General features: G+C 46.1%; 1 protein-coding gene across 1 annotated transcript in view; it reads right to left on the reverse strand.

Moving 5' to 3' along the window:
• LOC126191450 (DNA-dependent metalloprotease dvc-1-like) overlaps nucleotides 1-15884 on the reverse strand; it is a 76190-nt gene extending 60306 nt beyond the window's left edge. The window contains exon 1 of the mRNA XM_049932330.1: nucleotides 15664-15884. Within this exon, the coding sequence (XP_049788287.1) occupies nucleotides 15664-15881 (218 nt within the window). The 5' untranslated portion in view covers nucleotides 15882-15884. The remainder of the gene's footprint in view (nucleotides 1-15663) is intronic.
• Between the last annotated feature and the right edge of the window lie 4606 nt (nucleotides 15885-20490).

Consider the following 20490-nt stretch of genomic DNA (forward strand, 5'->3'; position numbering starts at 1 on the left):
TTTCTTCAATTTCAGAATACATTCTTCCAATTTCTTCAATTACTTGTTTTATACATTCAATAAATTTTTTATGACACTTTGGTCCTCAATAAACAACAGAATCCTTACCATTTCCAAATATGTGTTTGATGTAGTAGCAATATCCACTTGGTTCATGTTTTTGATGTTTCATTGTATATGGTGTTCCTGGATTTGCTTGGCAATTGCCCATCTTTAAAAGTAAACTTTCAAAATCAGCATAACTTACAAATGGAACCTCTTATGTATGTTGATAATTTTTGAAATATATACTTTTTCCTTCACTTGACATTTCAACCTTCAATGGCTTTTTAGTTAAACAATTTGGTGTATGATTAGCTAATTTGTCTTAACTATTGAAATGTAGCAAACACATAACACAAAAAAGTTTCCTTTTTCATGTTTGGTGATTTGACTTGAGAGAAGTCTAGATAAATTTTTTATGTAACAATAGTGAGAATTACCATTTTTCTTGAATTAAAGTAGATTTACATGTTTCACCTCTTTACATTTGTAATTTTTAATGGATACACTTGATATTCTTCATTATCAAATGAATAAACATTGATACATACATTAATTATATTTTCTGTTTTTGGAATACGATCAACTAATACAAGAAATTCAATCTTTTCAAGTTTTTTTATTAAGATCAAGACCAACATTTTTATATTTTGTTATTCTTTCAGCATCTCTATCTACAGCAAACAAAGCTGCTTTTACAGACCATAGAAAACATCTTTCATCATTATTTTTTAGATTAATACAAGCTTCCTTTAGGTAAAACAATGTAAGATGATCTTTTTAGTGGAACATATTTGTTAATTGCTAGGTGTAAACCAATAGTTCTATTTAATGATGGTGAGTTAATTAAAATATACTGAATTTTTAAAAATCAGGTGTATTTCTTATAATATACTGAATTTAGTTTAAAATTGCATTAGTGTGCCAAAACCTACAAAATATATCTAATATTAGTAGTCTGAAGATCATTATTTTGTTGTTTGGATGTGTGCATTATCTTCAAGAAATGCCATATTTGATTTTCCTAAGCTCAGAACAAGCTGGTGACATGCTGACTTTTTTCTTCTATCGTCATTGTTGAATAAGGTACAGTGCAAGTGTGTGGTAGTAGAAAAGATGTTACTTCATCAAAGTGGATAAGGCCAAAAATGCTTTGGGGAATAAAAAGTAAAACGCGGTTGACAGCATGCATGTCGTTTGCTAAAACGGCTGATAACGCTGACAGCAAACCCAAATGGGAATGTAAACGGTTACAAAATGGGCAGTCCATCAGGAACTGGAGGATAGTTAAAATCTGGGCGCCACTTATTAAATGATGATGGCTAAAAAGGCAGTGCCCAATACGCAGCATAGTTAAAATTACCTCCTCCTGGCGGGAGGGCTGAAAGATGATGATGATGATGTTTGGTTTGTGGGATGCTCAACTGCATGGTTATCAGTGCCCATACAAATTCCCAAGCTTTGATCAGCCCAAACTCGCCACATTCATGAATGACGATGAAATGATGAGGACAACACACCCAGTCATCTCGAGGCAGGTGAAAATCCCAGACCCCGCCGGGAATTGAATCCGGGACACCATGCTCTGGAAGCGAGAACACGACCGCGAGACCACAAGCTGTATACGAGGGCCAAAAGAAAGTCATCCAAGCCACTGAGAGAGGCTTTATTCCAGTGAAGCGAGGACCATTGGCGATGCCAAAGGGCCACCACCTCTTGACAGATGGCAACACAGATGTCATTGGAGGGAACATTAGAGCTCGCAGGGGAGGTATGAGAACTGCAGTCTTGGCAGCAGTGTCAGCGGCCTCGTTTCCTGGCAGGCCAATATGACCAGGAATCCAGAGAAACGCCAAGAGTGAGCAAGTGACAGTTTTCCTGGACCCACTGCACTAAGAGATGGATGGTGTACAGTGCACATAGACTTTGAAGGGCTCTTAGTGAGTCTTAGTAGACGACACAATCGAAAAGGATGTGTCGCCAGATGTAACCCGGGGCCTAATACAGGGCGAAGGACTCGGCTATAAATACTGAGTAGTGTGCCAGGAGCCGATATCGAAAGACATGGGTTCCAACGATGAAGGCGCAGCTGACCCCACAGTCAGTCCGAGAGCCATCAGTGTATACAAAAGTACTATCACGAATTTCCATGCGAAGGTCGTGAAACTGAAGGCGATAGAGCGAGGCTGGATTAGTGTCCTTCGGAAATGAATGCCACTATGGTGGATAATGTTGAGATGGGATAAGATGGATCAACATGCAGAGGCATAAACAAAGCACCCATAGTCGAGTTTCGAGCGGACAAGGGACTGGTACAAATGGAGGAGGGTGGTTCGATCGACACACCAGGAAGCAATATTGAAGTCACATAGGACATTGAGGATCCACATACAACGTGCTGCCAGGTAAGACACATGGGAGGACCAATAGAGTTTCCTATCGAGCATGAGGCACAGAAATTCCTTAGTTTCAATGAATGGAAGGACAACAGTCCCAAGATGTAAAGATGGTAGGAGAAACCAATTGCGTCGCCAGACGTTCATACAGATGCTTTGTCAGTGGAAAAGTGAAAGCTACTGTCAATGGCCCAGGAGTAAGGCGATCGCCGCTCAGTGAGGCAGGTCCATGGAGAACTGCAATAGATGGCGAAATCGTCAACAAAAAGGAGAGCCGGAGATCCTGGCTGTGGGCAGGCCATTATAGGGCTAATGACGATAGCAAAGACGACGACACTTGAGGCACACCATGCTCCTGGACAATGGTGTCCGATAAGGCAGAACCCACACACACCTTGAAAACTCGGTCTTTTAAAAATGATTGAAGGAAACAGGATAGGTGGCCACAGAACACCCATGTGTAAAGAGTACCAGGGATACCAGTCCTTCAGGAGGTGTCGTAGGCATTCTCCAAATCGAAAAACACGCCCACAGTCTGCGATTTCAGCAGAAAACCATTCATGACATGGGAGGAAAAACCAACGAGATGGTCAACTGCAGAACGCCACGCTCCAAATCCCCACTGTGCATTCGTCAGTAAATTGTGAGACTCGAGCCACCATATCAGTTGGGCATGAATCATATGTTCCATTACCTTGGTAAACGCAGCTGGTAAAAGAAATTGGGCGGCAGCTAGATGGAAGGTTTTTGTCCTTACCAGGCTTAGGTATGGGTATGACAGTGACTTCACTCCAGCATCCGAGAAATATGCCCTCTGCCCAGATGCGGTTGTAAGTGTTAAGCAGAAAGCGCTTGCCCGCAAGAGAAAGGTACTGCAACATTTGAATGTGGATAGCGTCTAACCTTGGGACGGAGGATGAAGTGAGAGGATAATCCAGTTCCCTCATAGTAAAGGCGGCATTGTAGCACTCACGATTCGGAGAAGAGAAGGGTATCACCTCAGCCTCCTCCGCTCGTTTACGATGGTGGAAGGTGGGGTGATAGTGGGAAGAGCTCGAGACTTCCGCAAAATGATGGCCCAAGGTGTTGGAGGTAGCAATAGGGTCTACGAGGACAACGTCTGTTACTGTCAAGCTGGAAATTGGGAAATGGATCTTAGTCCCAGAGAGCCATCGGAGGTTGGCCTACACGACAGAGGAGGGGGTGGAACTGTTAAAACAACTAGTAGATGATATCCAGCTAGCTTTTTTCTGTCTCGAAGAACACTATGACATTTTTCAGGCATCTGTTTATAATGAATGCTGTTCGTCATCGTAGGACGATGGTTAAAAACGCGGAGAGCATATCTCTGCGGGTGCATTGCGTCACGGCATGCCTCTGTCCACCAAGGGACCAGGACACGATGTAGAAAAGAGGAAGTGCGAGGAATGAAACGTTCTCCAGCAGTAAGGATAACATTTGAGAGATATTCCCCCTGGTCGTCACAACTGGGGAAATCTCGTTCCTTGAAGGTTGCCAGGGAGGAGTAAAGTTGCCAGTCAGCCTTAGTAAGCTGCAATTTTTGTGTGCACGTGGATGGGGTAGAAGTCTGCGAACGGATAGCACATAGGAAATGGTCGCTCGAGTAGGTGTCAGAAAGAACAAACCACTCAAGACGATGGGCAAGCTGGGCAGTGCAGAATGATAGGTCCAAATGGGAATAGGTGTGTGAGGAGTTGGAAAGGAAAGTGGGTGCTCCAGTGTTAAGACAGAAGAGGTTAAGTTGGTTAAGAAGGTCAGCCAAGACGCCACGTCTCTGAGGGGTCCTAGGAGAACCCCAAAGGAGATGATGCACGTTCCAGTCACTGAGTAGCGGAAATGAGGCAGGTAGCTGCCCAATAAGCTGAAGGAAATCTGCCCAGGTGACATTAAATGATGGAGAGACATAAATGGTACAGAGGGAAAAAGTCAGATGGGGAAGGAAAAGGCGAACTGTAAAAGCTTGAAGATGGGTAATGGAGATGGACTGACTATGAATGTCATCCTGTATGAGCAGCATGGCGCACCCACGAGATGGAATGCCGACCTCATGGGGGAGGTCAAAACGAATTGGTAGGAAATGTGAAAGCTCAAAGTGGTTGTGAGACCGCAATTTAGTTTCCTGAAAGCAGAGTACAAGGGGAAACTGCAATGCTGAAAGCAGCAGTAAATCCTCTTTGTGAGACTGAAGGCCATGAACATTCCATTGGAGGAGAGAGGATTAGGAAGAGATGTAGGGGTGTCACCTCGGTGGCTGCCAAGTAGCAGATGGTGAAGAGTCATTACTACAGGGCACATAAGCAGGAGGATGATGCTCCATGGCGTACACAGAGGCATTGGCTTTCTTGTATGGTCGGTCTGTGGAGCCCAACACTGAAAAACATTTGGTGGTGTTTTTTTTTGTGGTTTTAGGGCGCACAACTTCAGTGGTCATTAGCGCCCTGACTACTCTAAGAATGCACCGCGAGGCACAAGTGGACAACAACAACTAAAAGGGAAAACACGATAAAAGACAGACTGACAGGCATAGGATTAAAAAACAGCATCATCAAATGTCCTGAGAGAGGTTTGTCAAATTGATAAAACGAAGAACACGAGCAACTGCTCGTGGGTCATCCGCTAAAATGGCATCGAAAGTACTTGGCAGGTTAAGATCTAGACGCAGTGTGTTAAAATATGAACAGGACATTAAAATGTGTCGAACTGTCAGCAAGTGCCCACATGGGCAGAACGGCGCCGGCGCAGCCGTCAGCAGATGGCGATGGCTGAACCGGCAGTGTCCAATTCTTAACCAGGCCAAAACTACCTCCTCCCGCCGAGAAGGGCGTGAGGAGGACGTCCAAGCCACGAGAAGAGGTTTTAAGGCCCGAAGCTTGTTGTCTGTAAGTGCAGCCCAATCGGCATGCCACAGTGACACAATGCGCCGACAAATGACCCTGCTAAAATCGGACGAAGGGACACAACAAGAAGCTGTCCGAGGCTGGAGGACCGCAGCCTTGGCCGCGGCATCTGCAGCTTCGTTCCCAGGGATACCGACATGGCCAGGAACCCACATAAAGCTAACCGGAGAACTGACGTCCACCAGCTGCTGAAGAGAGCGTTGGATCCGGTGTACGAAAGGGTGAACCGGGTACGGATCACTGAGGCTCTGGATGGCGCTCAGGGAGTCGGAGCAGATGACATAAGCAGAATGTCAGTGGCGGCAGATGTAAAGAACAGCCTAGTAGAGGGCAAAGAGCTCAGCTGTGAAGACCGAACAATGGCCATGGAGCCGGTATTTGAAACTTTGTGCCCCGACAATAAAGGAACACCCGACCCCGTCATTGGTCTTAGAGCCATCTGTATAAATGAAAGTCATGTTGATGAACTGCGAACGAAGTTCCAAAAAACGGGAGTGGTAGACCGAACCGGGGGTAACCTCTTTTGGGAGCGAGCTGTGGTCAAGGTGAACGCGGACCTGAGCCTGGAGCCAAGGTGGCGTGTGGCTCTCGCCCACTCGAAAGGTTGCAGGGAGTGAAAAATTAAGGTGTTGAAGGAGGCGACGAAAGCGAACTCCAGGGGGTAGCAGGGCAGAGACATACAACCCGTATTGACGGTCGAGAGAGTCGTCAAAAAAGGAACGATAAGACGGATGGTCGGGCATTGACAGTAGCCGACAGGCATACCGACAAAGCAGTATATCGCGCCGGTAGGTGAGTGGCAATTCGCCAGCGTCAGCATGAAGACTCTCTACGGGACTAGTATAAAATGCTCCGATCGCAAGTCGTAAACCCCGATGTTGTATGGAGTTGAGGCTGCGTAAGATGGATGGCCGTGCAGAGGAGTATACGAAGCTCCCATAATCTAGCTTGGAGCGGACGATCGACCGATATAGACGAAGTAGGACGGTTCGATCCGCTCCCCACGACATACCACTGAGAACACGGAGGACATTTAAAGAACGGGTACAACGGGCGGCCAAATATGACACATGTGGAGACCAGCTAAGTTTCCTGTCAAATGTAAGGCCTAAAAATTTGGTTGTCTCCACGATTGGGAGAGCAACGGGACCGAGTCGTAAGGACGGTGGGAGAAACTCTTTGTAGCGCCAGAAGTTAATACAGACCGTCTTCTCGGCAGAAAAACGGAAGCCATTGGCGACACTCCAGGAGTAAAGACGGTCAAGAGAACGCTGAAGACAGCGCTCCAAGACATGTGTACACTGCTCGCTGCAATAGATGGTAAAATCGTCCACAAAAAGGGAGCCTGATACATCAGCTGGGAGGCAATCCATTATTGGATTGATCGCGATGGCGAACAGAGCGACGCTCAAAACTGAGCCCTGTGGCACCCCATTCTCCTGGCGAAAGGTGTCTGACAGGACAGAACCCACACGTGCCCTGAACTGTCGATCCATTAAAAAGGAACGAATAAAAAGAGGGAGGCGACCGCGAAGGCCCCATGTATGCATGGTGCAGAGAATGCCCGCCCTCCAACAGGTGTCGTAAGCCTTCTCCAAATCAAAGAACACAGCCGCGGTCGGGTGCTTCCGCAAGAAGTTATTCATAATGAAGGTCGACAAGGTAACCAGATGGTCAACAGCAGAGCGGCGCCTACGAAATCCACATTGTACATTGGTAAGTAGGCGTCGAGACTCGAGCAGCCAAACCAATCGAGAGTTAACCATTCGCTCCATCACTTTACAGACACAGCTGGTAAGCGAGATAGGTCGATAACTGGAAGGCAAGTGCTTGTCCTTCCCCGGCTTAGGAATCGGGACAACAATAGACTCGCGCCAGCATGCGGGAACATGTCCCTCAATCCAGATGCGATTGTATGTACGAAGAAGAAAACCTTTACCCGCAGGAGAAAGGTTCTTCAGCATCTGAATATGAATAGAATCAGGCCCTGGAGCGGAGGACCGTGATCGGCCAAGTGCGTTTTCGAGTTCCCGCATGGTGAATGGGGCATTATAACTTTCACAATTCGAGGAGCGGAAGTTAGGTGGCCTAGCCTCCTCTGCCTCTTTGCGGGGGAGGAAGGCAGGGTGGTAATGAGCGGAGCTCGAAACCTCTGCGAAAAAGCGGCCGAAGGCATTGGAGACAGCCTCAGGGGCCACAAGGACTTCATTCGCGACCTTCAAGCCAGAAACTGGTGAGTGGACCTTAGTGCCAGATAGCCGGCGCAGGCTACCCCAGACAACAGAAGAAGGAGTAAAACTGTTGAAGGTGCTTGTGAAAGCAGCCCAGCTGGCTTTCTTGCTTTCTTTGATAATACGACGACACTGAGCACGTAATCGTTTATAATTGATACAATTCGCCACTGTAGGGTGGCGTTTAAATGTGCGTAAGCACGTCGACGAGCACGTAAAGCGTCTCTACATGCTGCGGTCCACCAGGGGACCGGTACGCGACGTGGAGAAGAAGTAGGGTGAGGGATGGAATATTCAGCAGCAGCGAGAATGACTTCCGTGAGGTGTGCGACCTGACGATCGCAGCTTGTGAAGGTTTGATCCTGAAAGGTCGCCCTGGAAGAGAAGAGCCCCCAGTCTGCCTTGGAGATGGTCCAACTAGAGGAGCACGGAGAGGGGTATGCTGCAGGAGATGGATAACACACGGAAAGTGGTCGCTCGAATACGTATCAGAAAGTGCATACCACTCAAACCGGCGTGCAAGTTGGGGAGTACATATAGAGAGGTCTAAATGGGAATAGGTGTGAGATGTGTCCGAAAGAAAAGTAGGGGCGCCAGTATTGAGGCAGACAAGATTGAGCTGGTTGAAAAGGTCTGCTAACAAGGAGCCCCTCGGGCAGGATGCTGGAGAGCCCCAAAGGGGATGGTGGGCATTGAAGTCTCCAGTTAACAAAAATGGTGCAGGTAGCTGAGCAATAAGTTGCATCATGTCTGCCCTGGTAACGGCAGATGACGATGGAGTGTAAACGGTACAAAAGGAAAACGTAAAAGTGGGGAGAGTAATGCGGATGGCAACTGCCTGCAGGCCGGTGTTCAACGGGGTGGAATCGTAGTAAATATCATCCCGGACCAGCAACATAACCCCTCCATGAGCCGGGATACCTACCACAGGGGGTAGGTCAAAACGCACAGAGGTGTAGTGTGCCAAGGCAATTTGATCGCATGGGCGTAGCTTCGTTTCCTGGAGGGCTACGACGAGCGGACGGTGCAAGCGGAGCAGCAACTTCAAGTCCTCTCGGTTGGAGCGAATGCTGCGAATATTCCAGTGAATAAGTGCCATCGTAAGAAAAGGAAGATGATAGAAGGGTTCACCTCGAAGGCCGCTGAGGGCCTGGCTTCGAGCGAGCACTGCCGCCGCTATCAGTAGGCGGACAGTCATCGTCCATTGGGTTTATAGGTTCATCGGCCATCTCGGGAGGATGGCCGGGAGGGGGAGCTTCCTCCGCCGGTGAACGGCCAGATGTTCGGCTACCAGCGGTGCGGCCAGGCGAAACGGATGACGGCCTGGGGCGGCAACCGCTGGGTGGCGCAGGAGAAGAAATGCGCCGTGGCGGAGAAGGAGAACTGTGCTTCCTATGAGCCTTTTTGGAAGGACGTTTGGTGGAAGTACCGGTCGAAGGCTGGGAGGTCGAGGTACGTAGGAAGTCTGCACGGGATGGTTCCTTCTTGAAGGCCCGTGCATCTGACTTCGGGGTCTTCGTCTGAGCAGAAGCTGATGAAGGGTCTGGTGTCTGTGGGGTGATGGGAGGAAGAGGAGACGTCGACCGCGCGATCTTAGCACTGGCCGAACGGACGACCGTGGTGCTGAAGGTCAGATCGCATGTCTGGGTTGCTACCTCCCTGGTAGTCCGAGGAGAGGCGAGGACAGTACTGTATTTCCCCGCTGGGAGCAGCGCGGGCTTCCTACTAGCCAATAGCTTGCGAGCAGCCGAGGTGGACACTTTCTCTTTGACCCGAATTTCTTGGATACAGCGTTCTTCCTTATAGACAGGACAGTCGCGGGAGGATGCGGCATGATCACCCTGACAGTTCACACAACGAGGAGACGGAGGTGGACAGTCACCCTCATGGGCATCCCTGCCACAAGTGACACATTTAGCCGCATTGGAACAAGACTGTCGAGTGTGATTGAAACGCTGACACTGGTAGCAGCGCGTAGGTGTCGGGACATAGGGGCGAACAGAAATAACCTCGTAGCCCGCCTTGATGCGCGATGGCAGCTTAACACTATCGAAGGTCAAGAAAAGTGTCCGGGTCGGTGCAAGGTCATTGTTGACCTTTTTCATGACCCTATGGACAGCCGTCACGCCCTGCTCAGCGAGGAAAGATTGAATCTCCTCGTCAGTCAATCCGTCGAGGGAGCTAGTATAGACTACACCACGAGACGAATTCAAAGTTCGGTGGGCCTCCACCCGGACAGGGAACGTGTACAGGAGGGTGGCCCGAAGCAGTTTTTGTGCCTGAAAGGCACTCTCAGTTTCTAGTAATAAGGTACCGTTACGCAACCTGGTACAAGATTTGACAGATCCGGCTATGGCATCTACGCCCTTCTGGATAACGAAAGGGTTGACAGAGGAAAAATCCTTTCCGTCCTCAGATCGAGAAACGACGAGGAACTGTGGGGCAGGCGGTAGTACTTTTGTCACTGGTGGCTGGTCACGTTTCCGTTTTTGGGCAGAAGTCGAAAGCGATGGAGTAGAATCCATTGCGGAGGAATCCCCCATGATTGCCAGCGTCTCCGATGGCGCGCTCCTTCCTTGTGGGGACCCTCTCAGAGGGCACTCCCGCCTTAGGTGAATGTTTACACCTCAGGTCACACCTCCCGAGAAACAGACGGAGGGACCAATCGGCATGGTCAGAAGGTATCAGCTCAGGCAATCACCCCTCCCCGGGCCTGGCCTTTACCAGGGGGTACGCGCGTGCCTTACATGTCTACCCAGGGCGGGGACTTACGCGTTACCCCGTCACCGGCTACGCGTGCGAACGCGTGGGTCGGCCTTCAGACACGCACAGGGAGGAAGGAAGAAGAGGAAAAAGAAGAGAGAGAGGGAGAAAGAGGACAGACTGTCTCAAACGCCGAGGCGGAGACCAGAGAAGGCAAGGAGAAGAAGGCAATGAGAAAGCAAGGAGAAGAAGGCAATGAGAAGGCAAGGAGAAGAAGGCAATGAGAAGGCAAGGAGAAGAAGGCAATGAGAAGGCAAGGAAAAGAAGGCAATGAGAAGGCAAGGAGAAAAGGGCAATGAGAAGGCAAGGAGAAGTCAAGGGAAAGAGTAAGGAAGACAGTGAGGTGGAGAAGAGCAAGAAAAGGAACCAACAAAAGGAAGGAAGAAACGAGAAGTGAAAAACCAGAAAGACCACAATTATAGGTCGTGGAATCGTCCGTCTCCGGACGCAGGCGCTAACTACCCCCGTGAAGGGGATGGACTCCTTTTAGTCGCCTCTTACGACAGGCAGGAATACCTCGGGCCTATTCTAATCCCCGGACCCGCAGGGGGATTTGGTGGTGTGCACCAGTGACATGGAGGCTGGCTATGCTAAGGTATCACGTGGCGACACCATCTAAGAGGATCTTCGAGTTGGCAAAGGAGAAGACTGTTTGCGTTTGGTGGACTTCTTCAAGCCTTTCTGTTTAGAGGAAGACTCGAGTGTTGTTTGGCTGGAGGGATGGAGGAAGTCTTCACGGGAATACCCGTTCTGACCCTTCTGGCCTACTGGTTGTGTAGCTGGTGGCTTCACACCTTGAGGCAACAGTTTGGCGGTTTGTTGCACAGCTTGACGGGGAGGGTATGGCGATGGTACCTTGACACTGGGCGATTTCACAATCTCAGAGGTGAATTGGAGGTCGCACATCTGTGTGGCTATGTCCTTCGTGAAGTGGGGGGTAACAAGAACAGTAGGTGCGAGACAGGAGAATGCAGGGTGTGCAATTAGCAAGTAACTTGCAAGCTACTGGATAAGGCACTTTTTCCTTTACCCCAGACCTTGGACAGCCCACTTATTAAGATACACGGCACAATCCCGTTGAGGAGGCAGTTGATACAGCAGGGAGAAGGTGCTAGTACATTGGGTTCACAATACACGGCCAGACTGGATTAATTTCATAGCTTGCTTTGATCTTGGACGGAAGCAGCACTCTACCAAAGATAGGAAGAAGAGTGTGGGTGGGCAATAAGGCTTTTTCATTACACAATGGACGGCAATGATGCCCTGATCAGAGAGGTGAGACTGGAATACAGCCATCAGTTAGACCGCCAAGCAACCTGATGTAAATTACACCACGGGAAGAATTCAAAGTTCTATGGGCTTCGACACAAACAAGTTAGCTGTGGAGGGGCAAGGCAGCAAGAAGTTGTGCTTGAGAATCAGAAGAAGTCTCAAAAAGCAAAGTGCCATTCCGTAAACGAGAGCGAGATTTCACAGGGCTGACAATTGCATCAACACTTTTCTGAATAATAAACAGATTTACTATGACTGACTATCTTCAGTATGTGAGATTGGGAAGATTATTGACTCACTATGAGAAACTCCCCCATGATTGCCAGCGTCTCTGATGGCGCGCTCCTTCCAACTGGAGCTTCCCTTCATGATGGTGTGCGCCCGCCTTAGATGATGATTCACACCTTAGGTGACACCTCCCAAACACCTGACAGAGGGACCAATGGGCAATTTGGGAAGGTTGCAGCACAGGCCATCATGCCTCCCTGACCTGGCCTGTAACAGGGGGTACGTGCAAATCCTACCTGTCGACCCAGGGCTGGAAATTACGCGTTACCCAATCATCTGTTACGCCTCAGACGCGTGGAGCGCACAGGGAGGTAGAAGAACAAGAGGAACCTCAAACGCCGAAGCGGAAGAACGAGAGGAGAAGAGAAACAAATACAGGGAAAGGGAGCGAAAGACAAAGGTGAAACTATTCTTATGTCAGCGACAGACAATGCAGAACATTCCCAATAACATCCAAGACATGTTCCCCAAGTGAGGGGAAAAGAATAGCAAGAGGACATGCAGCACAGAACGGAAGAAAATGCTGCAAAGGCTGGGGCCCTTGGTAGTCAAGTATGAACCCGCCAAAGACTGCTGAGCCAGCTTGGGAGAAAGACGTGTGTGATGGATGCCATATTTGTTGATTTCAAATCAACAAAAACCTTAACATCGGTCTCCAACTATTAAACCCATCTCTGGGATACTATGACATCTGTATGTTTACCAAAAAGGTTTCCGACATACTGCTTATAACTGATGTTAACAGTAGACAATTAGATGAAGCTATAGTAGATCTCCAGCCCATTCTGCAGAGCCATAGTAAAGACTTATTCGAGGATATACCTAAAACTTACCTCCTTTTTGTCATTCTTAAAGTTTGCACCTTGTAGTTTGTGGGGTCTGCATGCAAGGCGTTCCTCTAATAAATACTACCTCAGGGCCACAGGGTCACTGCCATAGCTACAGATACACAACATGGGGGATCCGGTGGCATGGGGGTCGCCAGAAATGTGTTCATCTTGGAAGATTTCTTTTTGTCTTTCTTTTCTTTAGTGGGTTTGGATGACTTAGAGCTTCTCTGAATTATTTTCAGAGACTGACAGTCTGTGGCTCCATTAGCCTCTGGCTGGTATCCAGTTTCAGACCAGCAGGAAGTCAGGAGTGGGAATGTCCCACAGAACCCCTTCCTGGCTTGACAAGCTGGACGAGGGTGATGTGTGCCTGTCTATGGGATGGGGATTTGTGTCCCTGGTGGGTGGGGAGCCATTGCTCCCAAAGCGAGTGTGGGGGAAGAAGCAGGACGTGAGTCCTAACTATCAGGGGGGCAGACAGTCAGTGAAACTGAGGGCTTGTTGTAGGAGTCATAACAGCTTTGAGTACTGTCTGCAGAGAGGGTGACGTCATACCTGTAGCATATGACATTGTCATGCATGCAGAATGTAGATGCTCATACTTTTTTTGGTCTCTTGGTATGTAAGTCAGATCCTTGTATACTTGTATTTTTTTCTCTCTGAAAGACAGTATAGTTTGGCAATCAGAGAGAATGGTGCTCTCCACAGTTGATGAAAATGGAGGGGCAGGCGGAGGGGGAGGCAGCACAAGGAACATTCGAGTGCTACAGTCATCCTCAATCCCCACATAGTGGACTGTCATCACAACATGAAGACACATGTCCGAATTTCATAGACATGAAGCACCAACATGGGGGGACAAACAATATCACATTACATCGGTATACCATCACCTTAATCTTTTCAGGCAATGAATCGCCATAAACACCAAGATGAAGGCCCCATTAGCATCCATATGGTCCTTTGGCCCCCTTTAGACACAACCCTACAAAGTGTACAACCCATTGCTCCAAGGCGGCATGTAGTTCATTGTCAGACTGCAAGAGGAAGTCACAACGGAAAAAGATGTCTTGAACATGTTTAGAGTATTATGGGTAGAAATAGTCATCAGAATGTCATCCAGCTTGTCACAAACAAGCAACGCCCATGAGTGGACAGTGAATGCTGTTTTAATCAAATTTGACTCATTCTTCATTCTGGAGACGTCTGTAACTTCCCCAAATTTTTTCTCTACAATCTTTACAAAGAATAAAGTCTTCATAGCCAAAAAGGAATCCCAATTTGTCTGTACAGATCAGTTATTGGGAGTAGTACTTTTCTGCTAGTTGCTTCACCCAACGCTCCTCCCAGGTTTTAGCCAGGGAAGGAAACTTTTGGGGTTTTATTTCTCTGCATTGAAAGTGTTCTTTCCTTCTGAACAGATTGCTGGGGCCATATGACCACCTGTGGGAGAAAGCTTCATCCACTTTATATACAAGTCATAAGCTATGGTGCCACCCACTCTGAATAGGGGCTCTCTCCATGGGCACCATCGAACCTCAGCAACAGATTCCTGGCCAGTAATCTTCCTCAGAGTCCCTGTGCCCCATTCACGATAGGCGCACACTCCTTAGTACACACAAGGAGGTTTCAGCTCAGGCACCAATAGTGCAAAACCTGTATTCGCTACGGGCCTAGAACCGTCCAGTTACTTGACAACCACCCCTCTTAACAGGATGGGTACTGTGCTGTGTTTTTGGAGTATTATCTTACTGGAAAGGAAGGGTGCTAAAATGGAAAGGCACAAAGGTGGAACAAGGACCACACTGTGTGACCTTGCCTCTACGATTTGCAGTTCTGAAAAATTTGGAAAAGTGGTAGAAAGTCAAACCCAAAAGTGGAGACCATGTATTTATTTATGGAAAGATGTAGAATGCCAGAAGTGAAATGGAGAACTAGAGCCCCGCATTATGTACCAACTGCAAATGGGGTCCGCACCAGAAAGACCATCTGATGGAAAGACAGAGAGGTAAAGAGATAGTGGCACTATAGACATGGAACACAGGAAGGGAAGTCATGCTGCAAAGGCTGGGGTCCCATTGTAGGCAGGCATGTACTCACAAAAAGAGTTGTGACCCCATGGAGGGTGTTTTGTTTTGTTCATTATTATAGATTGTAACAGTGAAAGGAATAAATGTTTATGTGAGAGTGAACAGTTTTCACCTAAAACACTCATGTGAAACACCATTATCAAGTCTTTCCAAAACCGTGCTTTATTTGCTATTTACTGCATTGTTTTCTTCATCAGCAAGCAAATGAAGGCCACAGTACAGTATCTACTGAAGTATTATTAATATGGTTGAGAACAAATAAGAGGCTTAAGACTGTATCTTTCTGGACACCAAAATTTACTTCTGGACGAAGGCTAGTTGAATAATACAGATCTACTGCCTACTGACACTTTCGTTGTAGATAACACAAAACTTCTGCCACCACCACCACCACCACCACCACAAGAAGAATACGTTCTGATCACTGCCTAGTCAATTCTTATCCTGCTCTTCATGCTTCTAGTTCTGGTATACAAACATTAATTACTCTAATATTTTCATTTTGCTTCTGAGCTCTCAACTTTCACCCTTACGTGTGTCTCAAATTTAATTTCAGTGACACCTTAATATTCTGATTTACTGGAAAGGATATGGACAACACACTAATGTTCCTGTCATTGTTACATTATTCACTGGTAGCTTCATTTTTTTAATTTTCTAATTTTTCTGTACATTATGCAGTGCCATGGACAAAGTACACAAAGAAATGCATCCAAAGCAACAGAAAGTGGGACAACCATGCAACACTGGTTCGAGACGCATGTGCGTGACAGTCACGACAAGAATTCTAAGGTAAAGCATTCCACTCTGACATCTCCATTCGTCATACTTACTTTGTCATTCTGGAACTCCACTCTACCACCACTGCGCCGAGGCGCCCCTTAAAGAAACGGTCGTTAAACTGAAAGAAGAGTGCGTGAACATCTGGGGTGGGGTCGGTGTACTCCAGAGATGGGTCCACCAGCGATAAATGTTTCCCACATTTAGGGCGGATCGTGTCTGCTTCTGAGCGTTTCCTGGCTGGATGTGGCCTGCCTGCCCGCTGACTCATCACTGCTCACTGAAATCAAATGAGACCCATTATTACGTACTGCTCACAACAACTTCCATATACAGGGTATTCGAGACATTCATGCACTAAATGTAATTCATTTTATGTCTGTTTGTAAATTGATAATATTGTCTCAGAAATGTTGCAAGATACCAACCGAGCTACGACTCTGCGTACGATGGAAAGAATCTGTTCTACCTGTACCTTCATGAGACAGTCAGCTCCCTCGAACCTATCTATCTACTGAGTGTGTACACAATATAAATATTAATAATTTTAATTAAGACTGTATAAGTGATACCAAACTAGGTCCAAGCACAAGAGTTATGGTGTTGGTCCCTGCATTTAAAATGCCTAACATGAAGTGGGACAGATATTTTAAGTTCTAACACTGAATACAAGGTCCAGTGCAATCATAGTATTTGTTATTTAAGTTGTACATGACAACAAGGTACAATAAATAATTCGATATTATGAAGTACAGCAGAATATTGAGTTTCTACCACTACCAATTATTTATACAATTGTTTGACATACAATTAGAATGGAAAGACTGTGCTGGTTGCAGGTGAATACAGATGAAAGCATGCTGGGCTTAAATGACAATCACAGAATTTACCTTTTCAGACTATCTGCTTGAGCAATTACAGGATTCTGACCACTATGTTATACATAATCCGTGGCACCATACATCAGTGGATCGCTGGTGAGCCACACAAATACTTACAAACACTGACAGAAAAAAAAGAATCACAATAGCAAAACATGATCCTCCCATGAACCATGGACCGTACCGTTCGTGGGGAGGTTTGCGTGCCTCAGCGATACAGATAACCGTACCGTATATGTAACTACAATGGAGGGGTATCTGTTGAGAGGCCATACAAACGTGTGGTTCCTGAAGAGGGGCCGTAGCCTTTTCAGTAGTTGCAGGGGCAACATGAAACGTCCCCTTAGGAAAATTATACAAGACTGTGCTTAAACTGACACAATATTTTTAGCGCAACGCAATCTGACTATCAAAAATCCCTACAAAAGAATGGCCCTGACTAACATTAAAGTATACCTTTCACAAATCACTTACCTCACAAAAACCTTTATTACTCGAACTACTGCAATACAGCGAGCTCCACTACTACCAGCTAAATAAAAGATTCAAACTACGGAAGGCACTAACTACTGATAGGCATAGTTAGAAAATGAAAGATTTTAATAGAGAACAAACAATGTATTTACCTTAATAGTGTTGAAAAAGCATAATATACATAGCAGTTCATAATATCCATTCTGTACTCAAAAATACGCCATCTCATTTCCCACATCCACCACTACTGTCGGCTCACCTCCAACTGCGCAACGCTACGCGCTGTTCACATCCAGCTGCCGCTGCCCAACACTACAATGGCAGACAACAATGCAAACTAACCACAGACTGCACACAGCACAGCCAGTGATTTTCATATAGAGCGCTACGTAACGTTGCCAATAAGAAAACCTAAACAGCCTACTTACAAACAGTCTGGATGAGTGACTGATCTGGCCTTGTAACATGAACCAAAACGGCCTTGCTGTGCTGGTACTGCGAATGGCTGAAAGCAAGGGGAAACTACAGCTGTAATTTTTTTCGAGGACATGCAGCTTTATTGTATGATTAAATAATGATGGCGTCTTCTTGGGTAAAATATTCTTGAGGTAAAATAGTCCCCCATTCGGATCTACGTGCGGAGACTACTGAGGAGGACATTGTTATCAGGAGAAAGGAAACTGGCGTTCTACGGATCGGAGCGTGGAATGTCAGATCCCTTAATCGGGCAGCCAGGTTAGAAAATTTAAAAAGGGAAATGGATAGGTTAAAACTAGATATAGTGGGAATTAGTAAAGTTTAGTGGCAGGAGGAACACGACTTCTGGTCAGATGAATACAGGGTTATAAATACAAAGTCAAATAGGGTACTGCAGGAGTAAATCTAATAATGAACAAAAAAATAGGAGGGCCGGTAAGCTACTACAAACATCATAGTGAACACATTACTGTAGCAAAGATAGACATGAAGCCCACGCCTACCACACTAGTACAAGTTTATATGACAACTGGCTCCGCAGATGACGAAGTGATTGATAAAATGTATGATGCTATAAAATAAATTATTCAGACAGTGAAGTGAGACGAAAATTTAATAGTCATAGGTGACTGGAATTCGATAGTAGGAAAAAGAAGAGAAAGAAAAATAGTAGGTGAATATGGAATGGGGGTAAGGAAGCCACCTGGTAGAATTTTGCACAGAGCACAACTTAATCATAGCTGACACTTGCTTCAAGAATCATGAAAGAACGTTGAATACATGGAACAGGCCTGGACACACTGGAATGTTTGAAAATGGTTCAAATGGCTCTGAGCGCTATGGGACTTAACTTCCGAGGTCATCCGTCCCCTAGAACTTAGAACTACGTAAACCTAACTAACCTAATGACTTCACATACGTCTATGCCTGAGGCAGGATTCGAACCTGCGACTGTAGTGGTCGCGCGGTTCCGGACTGTAGCGCCTAGAACCGCTCGGCCACTCCGGCCAGCTGTAATGTCTCAGACAGAGTATATAATGCTGAGACTGAGATTTAGGAACCAGGTTTTAAATTGTAAGACATTTCCAGGGGCAGATGTGGACTCTGCCCACAATGTATTGGTTATGAACTGTAGATTAAATCTGAAGAAACTGCAAAAAGGTGGGAATTTAAGGAGATGGAACCTGGATAAACTGAAAGAACCAGAGGTTGTAGAGAGTTTCAGAGAGAGCATTAGGAAACGATTGACAAGAACGTGGGAAAGAAATACAGTAGAAGAAGAATGGGTAGCTTTGAGAGATGAAATAGTGAAGGCAGCAGAGGATCAAGTAGGTAAAAAGACGAGGGCTAGTATAAATCTTTGGGTAACAGGAGAATATTGAATTTAATTGAGGAAAGGAGAAAGTATAAAAACGCAGTAAATGAAGGAGGCAAAAAGGAATACAAACGTCTCAAAAATGAGATCGACAGGAAGTGCAAAATTGCTAAGCAGGGATGGCTAGAGGACAATGTAAGGATGTAGAGGCTCATCTCACGAGGGGTAAGATAGATACTGCCAACAGGAAAATTAAAGAGACATTTTGAGAAAAGAGAACCACTCGCATAAATATCAAGAGCTCAGATGGAACCCAGTTCTAAACAAAGAAGAGAAAGCAGAAAGGTAGAAGGAGTATATAGAAGATCTATACAAGGGCGATGTACTTGAGGACAGTATTATCGAAATGGAAGAGGACGTAGATGAAGATGAAATGGGAGATATGATACTGCGTGAAGAGTTTGACAAAGCACTGAAAGACCTGAGACGAAACAAGGCCCCAGGAGTAGACAACATTCCATCAGAAATACTGATAGCCTTGAGAGAGCCGACCCTGACAAACCTCTACCATCTAGTGAGCAAGATGTACGAGACAGACGAAATACCCTCAGACCTCAAGGAGAATATAATAATTCCAATGTCAAATAAGATAGGTGTTGACAGATGTGAAAATTACCGAACTATCAGTTTAATAAATCACGGCTGCAAAATACTAACACGAATTCTTTACAGACGAATGGAAAAACTTGTAGAAGCCGACCTCGGGGAAGATCAGTTTGGACTCTTTAGAAATATTGGAACACGTGAGGCAATACTGACCTTACGACCTATCTTAGAAGATAGATTAAGGAAAGGCAAACCTACGTTTCTGGCATTTGTAGACTTAGAGAATACTTTTGACACTGTTGACTCGAATACTTCAAATTCTGAAGTTAGCCGGGGTCAAATATAGGGAGCGCAAGGCTATTTATAATTTGTACAGAAACCAGATGACAGTTATAAAAGTCGAGGGGGCATCAAAGCGAAGCAATGGTTGGGAAGGCAGTGAGACAGGGTTGTAGCCTATCCCTGATGGTACTCAATCTGTATAGTGAGTAGGCAGTAAAAGAAACAAAACAAAAATTCGGAATAGGAATTAAAATCCATTGAGAAGGAATAAAAACTTTGAGGTTTGCCGATGACATTGTAATTCTGTCAGAGACAACAAATGACTTGGAAGAGCAGTTGAACGGAATGGAAAGTGTCTTGAAAGGAGGATATAAGATGAACACCAACAAAAGGAAGACGGGGATAATGGAATGAAGTCGAATTAAATCGGATGATGCTGAGGGATTAGATTAGGAAATGAGACACTGAAAGTAGTAGATGAGTTTTGCTATTTGGGGAGCAATATAACTGGTGATGGTCGAAGTAGAGAGGATATAAAATGTAGACTGGCAATGGCAAGGAAAGCGTTTTTGAGGAAGAGAAATTTGTTAACATCGAGAATAGACAGTCGTTTCTGAAAGTATTTGTATGGAGTGTAGCCATGTATGGAAGTGAAACATGGACGATAAATAGTTTAGCCAAGAAGAGAATAGAAGCTTTCGCAATGTGGTGCTACAGAAGAAAGCTGAAGATTAGATGGTTAGATCACATAACTAATGAGGACGTATTGAATAGAATTGGAGAGAAGAGAAATTTGTGGCACAATTTGACTAGAAGAAGGGATCGGTTGGTAGGGCACATTCTGA

This window comes from Schistocerca cancellata, chromosome 6 (genome assembly GCF_023864275.1).
Source record: "Schistocerca cancellata isolate TAMUIC-IGC-003103 chromosome 6, iqSchCanc2.1, whole genome shotgun sequence".
Taxonomy (NCBI): Eukaryota; Metazoa; Arthropoda; class Insecta; order Orthoptera; family Acrididae; genus Schistocerca; species Schistocerca cancellata.